The sequence below is a fragment of the Bubalus kerabau genome, chromosome 8 (genome assembly GCF_029407905.1).
Source record: "Bubalus kerabau isolate K-KA32 ecotype Philippines breed swamp buffalo chromosome 8, PCC_UOA_SB_1v2, whole genome shotgun sequence".
In the NCBI taxonomy this organism is placed as follows: Eukaryota; Metazoa; Chordata; class Mammalia; order Artiodactyla; family Bovidae; genus Bubalus; species Bubalus kerabau.
Window position 1 is genome coordinate 105,560,163 of NC_073631.1, and position 12,635 is coordinate 105,572,797.

Below are 12,635 nucleotides of genomic sequence, written 5' to 3' on the forward strand. Positions count from 1 at the left end.
CATAACCACTTAGTAAAGTTCATGTTATTGCCATTATTTTAAGATGAGCCTTCTAAGTAAGCTGCCTAAGACTACTGAACTAATAAGTATGGGTTCATTTATGTGTGGTTAGTTGTGAGACCACCTTTTCTTTATTCTTAAAAATTGATGGGACATGTTTCTTTTTATTAGGTATGTACAAGCTGTGAGGACAATGCAGAAGCTAATGGGTTTTGCGTAGAGTGTGTTGAATGGCTCTGCAAGACATGCATCAGAGCTCATCAAAGGGTGAAATTCACAAAAGACCACACTGTGAGACAGAAAGAGGAAGTATCTCCAGGTAATAAATTAGTTTTTAAAACTCATTTTTTCTCTGTCCTTCCCAGGTCATTCTTTCCTTCTCATATTAACTTGTTTTGATACAGTTGTAAACATTAAATATACTCTTGTCTTTTAATATGAGAAAGTCTATTGTAGTTGAATTTGAATACTTGTAAATGTTGGTAAGTAACTGTTGAGTAGATTTAGTATTATTCTGCATTATTTTTACTCACAACCCTCCTCCTATAAATGCCTTGATTTGGTATGAATGTACAACTAAAAAAAGTCGCTTTTAAAATTTCTCTATTTCTTTCTTTTTAAGATGACAAGGGGTGAGTTAAAAGAAGTTTTACAACTCTTTTTCTCACTGATATTCTCGTAGTAAACCTGTTTCATGATATTTATTATATAGATAACTAAAGCTTTGCTCTTTATGTAATGATGGTTTCTGCATTTTTGTTGTGTTGCTTATAATGTAAACTTGACTAATACATTTTTATTATAGTAAAATATGTATGTAACTTAAAAATTGACATTCTAACCATTTTTAAGTGTACAAATTGGTGGCATTAATTGTATCCAAAGTGTTATGCAACCATCACCACTATTTAGAAAACTTTCCTAGCACCCCCAAGATAACTTGTACCCAATAAATAATAATTGCCCATTCCCCTCTCCTCTCCAGCCCCTTTTAACCTCTAATCTATGATTTATCTCTATGAATTTGCTTACTCTAGATATCTCATACAAGTGAAATCGTATGGTGTTTGTCCTTCAACGTCTGGCTTATTTCACTTACCTCAGTGTTTTCAGGTTTTATCCATGTTGTAATATTTATCAGCTCTTTGTTCATCTTTATGGCTCATTAATATATTTTTGTTTAAAAATTAATTCACTGCTTTTTTGTTCACTGAGTCAACAAAGGGTTTGAATGTCTATTCTATATTCCAGGAACTTTGCTAGATTAAAGAGATGAACGAGTAAGACAGGCACTTCCTACCCTCCAGGAGGTATCAGTATGATGAAGACTATGAACAGATTAGCAATCATAGTTTAACCTCATAAGTTCTGTAGGAGTACATGAAAGGAGTACCAAACACAGACTTGGGGGTTTACATTGAAAGCCACATTTGGGACTTCAAGGGTAAATAGAAGTTCATCACATAAATGAGAAGGGTGGAGAAAACCGAAGCACATGCACAAATTTCCAGAGGGAGAACATTGATTGTACCTGAGAGTAAGATGCAAGAAGAGTAGTAAAAGATGGGGCAAAGAGTGCTGAGACACAGGAAAAGGGATATAATGTCCAAGAACACCAATGAAGAAAAAAGAGAAAAGGCCAGGTATAGTCTCAGATAAATTTAGTAGATTAGTACTAGAAAGACTTGTTTTCCTGTGAAGTCCAATGTCTATTGAAAAAGAGATTAGAAGAATTAAGGACTTAAAAGGTAAGGGACATGGAGGATACTTGAAATAACGTCTGTTGAAAGAGAGCTCTAGCTTTGGAAATAAAATTACTTGGTAGCATCAAGGTTGCATTTGATATAGCACTTAAAACTTCTTCTGTCAGTCCTCCAGAGTCTGATGTTTATAAAGAAGAATTGAACTATTTATGGTTGGGGTTCAGTTGGATTTCCACGGGGTAAATGATACAGATAATGGCATGTGTTGACATGAAGAATTTGGGGTTTTAACTGTAGAAAGAAAGTGAAGTTGTTAGGATAGAAGAAGCGGTTAGGGACTAGAGATATCAGTGAGGTATAATGAGAGTAGTTGAAGAATTGGAAAGTTAGAAAGTAGAAGTTATTAAGAGTGGGATATTTGAATTTATGATTACGGAAATGAAATAGTTAACAGACGATAGAAAATCTAGGGTGAGACCATGATGTATATGAAATGGAATAAGCAGCTAAAATGAAGTATAGGCCTCTAGAGATGAAAAAGTCTGAGAGTCTTGTCTTTATGTGGTGCTTTCTGCGGACTTCTCAATCATCCAGGCTGATCATGATGAGACTTAGTGCTAGGAGGATGACTGTGGGTCAGAATTGAAATTCCTCATACATAAAAGAAGTCTATAAATGGGTGACATGTTAATTATCTAAATCAGGTATTATAATAATATAATTATTCCTGAAGAGCAGGCACAAACCAGGATGTCCCAAGCCAAGCAAGGATGTCTGACTACCCATCATCTACTGTGATGCCCAGATGACTTGAACCTTAAGGAGATGGGAGCAGGGAAGCTATGACCGTATTGAGCCATCTTCGCTTTGCTAGGATTCATTCCATTTGGTCTTGTTGTGTTGTGCTTTTAAAATTCTTTTATTTCTTTTTCTGCTCTGATTGCTGTGGCCAAAACTATGTTAAATAGTAATGGTGAAAGTGGGCACCCTTGTCTTATTCCTGACTTTAGGGGAAATGCTTTCAATTTTTCACCATTGAGGATAATGTTTGCTGTGGGTTTGTCATATATAGCTTTTATTATGTTGAGGTATACTCCTTCTATTCCTGCTTTCTGGACAGTTTTTATCATGATGTTGAATTTTGTCAAAGGCTTTCTCTGCATCTATTGAGATAATCATATGGTTTTTATTTTTCAATTTGTTAATGTGGTATATTACATTGATTGATTTGCGGATATGGAAGAATCCTTGCATCCCTGGGATAAAGCACACTTGGTCATGGTGTATGATCTTTTTAATGTGTTGTTGGATTCTGATTGCTAGAATTTTGTTAAGGATTGTTGCATCTATGTTCATCAGTGATATTGGCCTGTAGTTTTCTTTTTTTGTGGCATCTTTGTCAGGTTTTGGTATTAGGGTGATGGTGGCCTCATAGAATGAGTTTGGAAGTTTACCTTCCTCTGCAGTTTTCTGGAAGAGTTTGAGTAGGATAGGTGTTAACTCTTCTCTAAATTTTTGGTACAATTCAGCTATGAAGCTGTCTGGACCTGGGCTTTTGTTTGCTGGAAGATTTCTGATTAGAGTTTCAATTTCCGTGCTTGTGATGGGTCTGTTAAGATTTTCTATTTCTTCCTGGTTCAGTTTTGGAAAGTTGTACTTTTCTAAGAATTTGTCCATTTCTTCCATGTTGTCCATTTTATTGGCATATAATTGTTGATAGTACTGTCTTATGATCCTTTGTATTTCTGTGTTGTCTGTTGTGATCTCTCCATTTTCATTTCTAATTTCATTGATTTTTCTCCCTTTGTTTCTTGATGATCTGGCTAATGGTTTGTCAATTTTATTTATCCTTTCAAAGAACCAGCTTTTGGCTTTGTTGATTTTTGCTAAGGTCTCTTTTGTTTCTTTTGCATTTATTTCTGCCCTAATTTTTAATATTTCTTTCCTTCTACTATATAAAATCAACACACAGAAATCCCTTGCATTCCTATACACTAATAATGAGAAAATAGAAAGAGAAATTAAAGAAACAATTCCATTCACCATTGCAATGAAAAGAAGAAAATACTTAGGAATATATCTACCTAAAGAAACTAAAGACCTATATATAGAAAACTATAAAACACTGGTGAAAGAAATCAAAGAGGACACGAATAGATGGAGAAATATACCATGTTCATGGATTGGAAGAATCAATATAGTGAAAATGAGTATACTACCCAAAGCAATTTATAGATTCAATGCAATCCCTATCAAGCTACCAGTGGTATTCTTCACAGAGCTAGAATAAATAATTTCACAATTTGTATGGAAATACAAAAAACCTCGATTAGCCAAAGCAATCTTGAGAAAGAAGAATGGAACTGGAGGAATCAACCTGCCTGACTTCAAGCTCTACTACAAAGCCACAGTCATCAAGACAGTATGGTACTGGCACAAAGACAGAAATATAGATCAATGTAACAAAATAGAAAGCCCAGAGATAAATCCACACACCTATGGACACCTTATCTTTGACAAAGGAGGCAAGAATATACAATGGATTAAAGACCATCTCTTTAACAAGTGGTGCTGGGAAAACTGGTCAACCACTTGTAAAAGAATGAAACTAGAACACTTTCTAACACCATACACAAAAATAAACTCAAAATGGATTAAAGATCTAAATGTAAGACCAGAAACTATAAAACTCCTAGGAGAACATAGGCAAAACACTCTCCAACATACATCACAGCAGGATCCTCTATGACCCACCTCCCAGAATATTGGAAGTAAAAGCAAAAATAAACAATGGGACCTAATTAAACTTAAAAGCTACTGCATAACAAAGGAAACTATAAGCAAGGTGAAAAGACAGCCTTCAAAATGGGAGAAAATAATAGCAAATGAAGCAACTGACAAACAACTAATCTCAAAAATATACAAGCAACTCCTACAGCTCAATTCCAGAAAAATAAATGACCCAATCAAAAAATGGGCCAAAGAACTAAATAGACATTTCTCCAAAGAAGACATACAGATGGCTAACAAACACATGAAAAAATGCTCAACATCACTCATTATCAGAAAATGCAAATCAAAACCACTATGAGGTACCATTTCATGCCAGTCAGAATGGCTGTGATCCAAAAGTCTACAAGCAATAAATGCTGGAGAGGGTGTGGAGAAAAAGGAACCCTCTTACACTGTTGGTGAGAATGCAAACTAGTACAGACACTATGGAGAACAGTGTGGAGATTCCTTAAAAAACTGGAAATAGAACTGCCATATGACCCAGCAATCCCACTGTTGGGCATACACGATGAGGAAATCAGAATTGAAAGAGACACATGTACCCCAGTGTTCATCACAGAACTGTTTATAATAGCCAGGACACAGAAGCAACCTAGATGTCCATCAGCAGACAAATGGATAAGAAAGCTGTGGTACATATACACAGTGGAGTATTACTCAGCCATTAAAAAGAATACATTTGAATCAGTTCTAATGAGGTGGATGAAACTGGAGCCTATTATACAGAGTGAAGTAAGCCAGAAAGAAAAATACCAATACAGTATACTAACGAGATGGTAACAATAACCCTGTTACGAGACAGCAAAAGAGACAATGATGTATAGAACAGTCTTTTGGACTCTGTGGGAGAGGGAGAGGGTGGGATGATTTGGGAGAATGGCATTGAAACATGTATAATATCATATATGAAATGAGTCGCCAGTCCAGGTTCGATGCATGATACTGGATGCTTGGGGCTGGTGCACTGGGATGACCCAGAGGGATGGTACAGGGAGGGAGGAGGGTTCAGGATGGGGAACACTGTATACCTGTGGTGGATTCATGTTGATATATGGCAAAACCAATACAATATTGTAAAGTTAAAAAATTAAATAAAAAATAAATAAATTTTAAAAATAAAATAAAATTCTTTTAATACATTGCTAACTTTCTCGGTCTGGTTATTTTCCTTTTTTTTTTCCCCTAGAATTTTGTTTTCCCTTCTTTTTGATAAACTAGACAGTAGTTTACCTTTTTGTGTTTATCTGTAAATTTATCTAATTGCCCTATACATATTTTTAGTTTATTAATTTTATTTTTAATTCCACTCAGCTTACCTTAGTATTGTTTAATCAGTCATTCTATTTATTTGTATTCTGTGTTTCCATTTAATGTTGTAACATAAGCATTACCTGGTCTTATCTCCAAAGTAGATAACTAATTAAGAAGTTATGTGGATGACTGCAATGTAATAATATGCATTTTATGATTATCTCTGTGTCAATGGGTATCCTCTGTTAGGACTTTTGCAAAAGTGGGGAAATAAAATTTTTCCATCACCTCTTTTATACATTTTTATTACATTTTTCTGCATCGCACATTAAAAAAAAAAAAAAACTACATTTGGAATAAGGAGAATTCCAGTTGGTTTCACTCACTTATCTGGGCTATTTTCTTAAGATTTTTTTCTTTTATTTCATCAGTTCAGTTCAATTTAGTCGCTCAGTCATGTCCGACTCTTTGCAACCCCACGGACTGCAGCATACCAGGCCTCCCTGTCCATCACCAACTCCCAGAGTTTACTCAAACTCATGTCCATTGAGTCAGTGATGCCATCCATCCATCTCATCCTCTGTCGTCCCCTTCTCCTCCTGCCTTCAATCTTTCCCAGCATCAGGGTCTTTTCAAATGAGTCAGTTCTTCACATCAGATGACCAAAATATTGGAGTTTCAGCTTCAGCATCAGTCCTTCCAATGAATATTCAGTATTGATTTACTTTAGGATGGACTGGTTGGATCTCCTTGCAGTCCAAGGGACTCTCAAGAGTCTTCTCCAACACCACAGTTCAAAAGCATCAATTCTTCAGTGCTCAGCTTTCTTTATAGTCCAACTCTCACATCCATACTTGACTACTGGAAAAACCATAGCTTTGAATAGACCTTTGTTGGCAAAGTAATGTGTCTGCTTTTTAATATACTGTCTAGGTTGGTCATAACTTTTCATAAAGCATCTTTTAAGCTACACACTTTCTTTTTCTCATGAATCAGTTTTAATGTTAACATTCTAAAGTGAAAACTTCATTTATCTTTTCCTCCAGAAATGAAAAAAGTACTTGATACTTTACAATCTGTAAAACCTAGTGGTAACAGTGATGTGGATGAAGCTGTACCTCCTTTACATCTCAGTGGATTTGAATTTAAATGAACACTCAAATAATTATTTACTGTTTAATTATGTTAATTTTCTTCTTTTTGCTCCCTCCCCCATGTCTCTACAGAGGCAGTTGGTGTGACCAGTCAACGACCAGTATTTTGTCCTTTTCATAAGAAGGAGCAGCTGAAGCTTTACTGTGAAACATGTGACAAACTGACATGTCGGGATTGCCAGTTACTAGAACATAAAGAACATAGGTACTTGCATCTTTGATTATATACATAGATTTATAATATAGCTTTAGGAGGACTAGACGACTGCTGGCATCACAGCAAAATGGCAGTGTGTAAATGTTTTGTTCAGCTAGCAGTATGTTGACCTATTAAAGGATTTTTCAACTTTGATGTTACTGACTTTGGAGCCAACTGATTCTTTGTTGTAGGGCCTATCTGGTGCATTGTATGGTGTTTAATTGTACGGTGTTTTACCTCTATTTACTAGATTCCAGTAGCATTCTCCCAATTTGACAATTAAAAATGTCTCCAGACACTGCCAAATGCCCTGGGGAGGAAAATCACCCCAGTTGAAAACAACTGGCCTGCACACTTTAAAAATATAGAGAATTAGTTGCCAGCATTGTAGATGAGATTTTACATATAAAAAATCAGCAGGTCTTTCATTTTGGTTTTCTGTTTTGTTTTTAAAGAAAATTGAATCTGTTGTAGCCCTCAGTTCAGTTCAGTTCAGTCACTCAGTCATATCCGACTCTTTGCAACCCCATGAATCGCAGCACGCCAGGCCTCCCTGTCCATCACCAACTCCCGGAGTTCACTCAAACTCACGTCCATCGAGTCGGTGATGCCATCCAGCCATCTCATCCTCTGTCGTCCCCTTCTCCTCCTGCCCCCAATCCCTCCCAGCATCAGAGTCTTTTCCAATGAGTTAGCTCTTCGCATGAGGTGGCCAAAGTACTGGAGTTTCAGCTTTAGCATCATTCCTTCCAAAGAAATCCCAGGGCTGATCTCCTTTAGAATGGACTGGTTGGATCTCCTTGCAGTCCAAGGGACTCTCAAGAGTCTTCTCCAACACCACAGTTCAGAAGCATCAATTCTTCAGCGCTCAGCTTTCTGCACAGTCCAACTCTCACATCCATACATGACCACTGGAAAAACCATAGCCTTGACTAGACGGACCTTTGTTGGCAAAGTAATGTCTCTGCTTTTCAATATGCTGTCTAGATTGGTCATAACTTTCCTTCCAAGGAGTAAGCGTCTTTTAATTTCATGGCTGCAGTCACCATCTGTAGTGATTTTGGAGCCCCAAAAAATAAAGTCTGACACTGTTTTCACATCTATTTCCCATGAAGTGATGGGACCGGATGCCATGATCTTCATTTTCTGAATGTTGAGCTTTAAGCCAACTTTTTCACTCTCCACTTTCACTTTCATCAAGAGGCTTTTTAGTTCCTCTTCACTTTCTGTCATAAGGGTGGTGTCATCTGCATATCTGAGGTTATTGATATTTCTCCCTGCAATCTTGATTCCAGCTTGTGTTTCTTCCAGTCCAGCGTTTCTCATGATGTACTCTGCATATAAGTTAAATAAGCAGGGTGACAATATACATCCTTGACGTACTCCTTTTCCTATTTGGAACCAGTCTGTTGTTCCATGTCCAGTTCTAACTGTTGCTTCCTGACCTGCATACAGGTTTCTCAAGAGGCAGGTCAGGTGAACAGTTGTAGCCCTAGGCGCCATATATTTTCATGTCAGCGTTTGACTGGAATTGACTTTAGTCCTCTTTAAAATGGTCATGCTTGTCTAATTCATCATAGTTCCTACTACAGGTAACTTTTACATCTGTCCTCCATTGGCATTTGAGTTAGCAACAACTGAATTAAACAGTAAGATTATGATACACTGATATGAATACAATTGGTGTAAAAAAATCTAGTCTTCCAGTAGTGCCAGACCAGGTAATTTGGACCAACCATACCAGTGAGCTAATACCAGTGTAGCTCAGGGGCTTCCCTGGTAGCTCAGCAGGTAAAGAATCCACCTGCAGTTTGGGAGACCTGGGTTCGATCCCTGGGTTGGGAAGATCCCCTGGAGAAGGGAAAGGCTACCCACTGCAGTATCTGGCCTGGAGAATTCCATGGACTGTAACGTCCATGGGGTCACAAAGAGTTGGACATGACTAAGTGACTTTCACTTTCACTATACCAGTGAAAATAACTAGAAAACATGGACAAAATATAGAAACCATGGACATTTTAGAGTTGATAATAAAGAATTAATAACGCACTCCAGTACTCTTGCCTGGAAGTCCCATGGACAGGAGAAGCCTGGCAGGCTATTGTTCGTGGGCTCACAAAGAGTCAGTCCCAACTTAGCGACTAAACAACAACAGTAATTACTAGACCAGGATTGGGTTGCAGTGGGGACAGAGAATGGTACAGGCTTTTTTCCCCTTTGAAGCATTTACCTAGAGGTTAAAAGGTGCTTTTAACAAGTTCTCAAAGCTAAAAGACAGGAATTGGAGTTCTGGGGTCACAAGGGTTAAAGGCTTCTCCTTGCCTTGCATTGGGATCCTGAAAGTCAACACTATTATGATAAAGATCAACTAGTTGGTAAATAGTTCCTCACCAGAACTAAAATGCAAAATCAAATCTTCCCAGTACCTAAAGTTGGATTAAATTGAAATAATACGGCTTGTGCCTCAAGATACCTGGTAGAATAAAATGTGAATCCTCCCTGGAAGAAGACATCACCCTAAACCTCAAATCTATTTAATAATGAGTTTTGCAGAATGGGTTCAGCACACAATTAGAAATAACCAAATATGTTAGGCAATATGATACAAGGCAATGTGAACAATGTCTAGAACTTAACATTAAAATAACTGATTAACTCAGTAAAGGGTTTAAGAGTTGATTTGACATACCAGTAAATGAGAATTCATGAACTGGAAGAAAGTTAGGAAAACATCAAAATTAGCATGATAAACAGAAAGATGTAAAATGGATCAAAAAGATGTAACACAGTGTGTAATTAGGCTCCAAGAAGGAGAGAGAGAATGGGAAGGAAGCAGCATTTGAGAGCAGAGTATAATGGCTTAGCACTTTGCAATGCGCGGATATCTAGCTCATATTCAAGAAGCCTCATAACTCCTCAGCAGGATAATTAAAAAATAAAGTAATATTTTTGAAGTGTAACAAGAAAATAACTATAAAACTAAAATTCTATACCCAGTAAACATATTCTTCAGAAATGAGAGTTAATGAGAAAGACATATTCAGACAAAATAAACTGAGAGAATATATCCCTGATAAATACTCACAAAAGCACTTTAGGCAGAAGAAAAACAGTAGGTGATGAGTGATGGAAAGAGTAGTAGTTAAAATAAGTATGAGTAAATCAGAATAATTGTTGACTTAACAGTAATGTCTTGGTGTGTGACAGCTGTGTGTTATATATCATACAGCAGACGTATTAGGGGAGGATATGGAGTTCATGTCCTTAGTATTGTTTAGGAAGACAGTAGTAAATATAAATTAATCTTAGATGATAAATCAAAATATGCATTTTCTAATGCAGAAAGTAGTCACTAAAAGAGTAGTAAAAATCAATATGATTATCAGGATAACAGAGGAAGTGGAGAAATTAATAATTAGTCTAAACTCAGACCAAGAAGGAAAAAGGAACAAAGAGCAAGTGGGATTTAATAATACTTTGATAGGTTGGTAGATCTCTAAATATATTTGTAGTTATAATAAACATGAATGGATAAAAGGTTCCAAATTAAAACATTCCAGGCTTAATAAGGAAACAGAGAATCTAGAGTTCTCCAGGCCAGAATACTGGAGTGGGTGGCCTTTCCCTTCTCCAAGAGATCTTCCTGACGCAGGAATCGAACTGGGGTCTCCTGAATTGCAGGCGGATTCTTTACCAGCTGAGTTACCAGGGAAGCCCAAGTAGTTAGAAATCAATTTAAATAAAGCATCAAGGAAGTTCCAATAGATACTAGAAAATATTTTTATCTGAATGATAATGAAAATATTATCCTTGAGGTATACTGCTAAAGCCATAATTAGAGGAAATTATCATTAAATGCATATATTCTATGTTAGGGATAAAAATAAATGTATTAAACATTTATCTCAAGTTAGAAAAAACAGTAAATTAAACCCAAAGTAAGTAGCAAAAAGGATATGATAGATACAATGCAGAAATTAATGAAATAGTCATAGTGAAAAGTTGGATCAAAATAGTCCTTTAATTTAGTAATATCTATAAAGACTCCCTCCTTCTTAAGGGATAATGAAGGGAAAAGCTACCTTCTATGGATATATTTGTTTGTTTGTTTTAATAATTGTTTACATCCTTTATCCAAGTGGGCTTCCCTGGTGGTTCAGATGGCAAAGAATCTGCCTGCAATGTGGGAGACCCAGGTTCGATCCCTGGGTCAGGAAGATCCTCTGGAGAAGGAAATGGAAACCCACTCCATTATTCTTACCTGGAGAATCCCATGGACAGAGGAGCCTGGCAGGCTGCAGTCCATGGGGTTTCAAAGAGTCAGACACAACTGAGCAGCTAAGCATACCCATTATCTTAGTCTTCTATTATTTGTTTGGGGCTTTTCCTCATTTTAGACAGACATATTTGAAATAATTTGCTTATTATTTTTTCAGATACCAATTTATAGAAGAAGCTTTTCAGAATCAGAAAGTGATCATAGATACACTAATCACCAAACTGATGGAAAAAACAAAATATATAAAATTCACAGGAAATCAGATCCAAAACAGGTAAATTTATATGTGTGGTATTATTTAAATCATCTTTATATACAATGTATTAAGTATATTAATTTTAAGAACAGACAGATTGCTCAACTCATGGTGAAGTACATCCAAGTGAGTTGTCAGATGGGGCTAATAACAGTTGATAAGACTTGTCCAGAAACTTTGAATTTCTGGAAAGTTTGAGAGTATTCTTCTCAGCCATGAAATTTCAAAACTGTTATTATTATTAACAGCTCATTTATCAGGTAAGTATTAATAATTTTTAATTATTTGCTGTTTTCCAATTTCCCAAGAAATGCAAGGATATAAAAACTGTAAAATATTTTAACAATTAGATAAATACTTGCTATTTTAAGGAAGAACATATCATAGAACATCAGGAGACAGGGCTTGTTAAACTGTTTCACATACCTTTTACTCTTTAACAAGTAGAATAGTTAAAACAGTTTCTACATATTACCTGTTATACTTTTGTCCTCCAAGGGATCAAATCATCAGCTGTCCATGTCTTACAGTTCAGTGACTAGGGGAGCAAACCACTGACCTCTGTGGGGAAGAGGGAATTTGTGTGGTCCCCCTTTTTATCCCATTTGGGACCCACACTGACATTTTACAATACCTGTGAATCTCCATGTCTCCTTTCCTTTGTTGTTGTGCACACAGAAGTAACATGTCACTGCTTAAATAGATCAAGAAAGAGAGAGCCTGAATAAGAGAGGCCTTGCAGGAGTTTTCAGTGCTGTTCACAGGGAAAAGCTATATCAGCCTATTGTAGTTCATCTTCCTTAAGATCAGTTGTCACAATCTGTTACTCTGATCATTTTGCAACATGGCTAGGATGGGGCATTTGGTACTTTTTTCCAAGAAATTCCTTGGTTTACCTGGTTTTCTTAAAGGAGATTTTAAGTATGATTTAACCTTTTCTTGATAACCTGGTAGTGTTATTATTATATCTATGTATTATTATACATTGTGGTAATGAAAG

At 36.4% G+C, this 12,635-nt stretch overlaps 1 protein-coding gene across 4 annotated transcripts in view; it reads left to right on the top strand.

Moving 5' to 3' along the window:
- TRIM24 (tripartite motif containing 24) overlaps positions 1-12,635 on the top strand; it is a 110,332-nt gene that overhangs the window by 51,059 nt on the left and 46,638 nt on the right. For all 4 annotated transcript variants that reach the window (XM_055591040.1, XM_055591042.1, XM_055591041.1 and 1 more), the window contains exons 3-5: positions 172-319; positions 6,974-7,106; positions 11,537-11,653. In XM_055591040.1, coding sequence (XP_055447015.1) covers positions 172-319; positions 6,974-7,106; positions 11,537-11,653 — 398 coding nt within the window. The remainder of the gene's footprint in view (positions 1-171; positions 320-6,973; positions 7,107-11,536; positions 11,654-12,635) is intronic.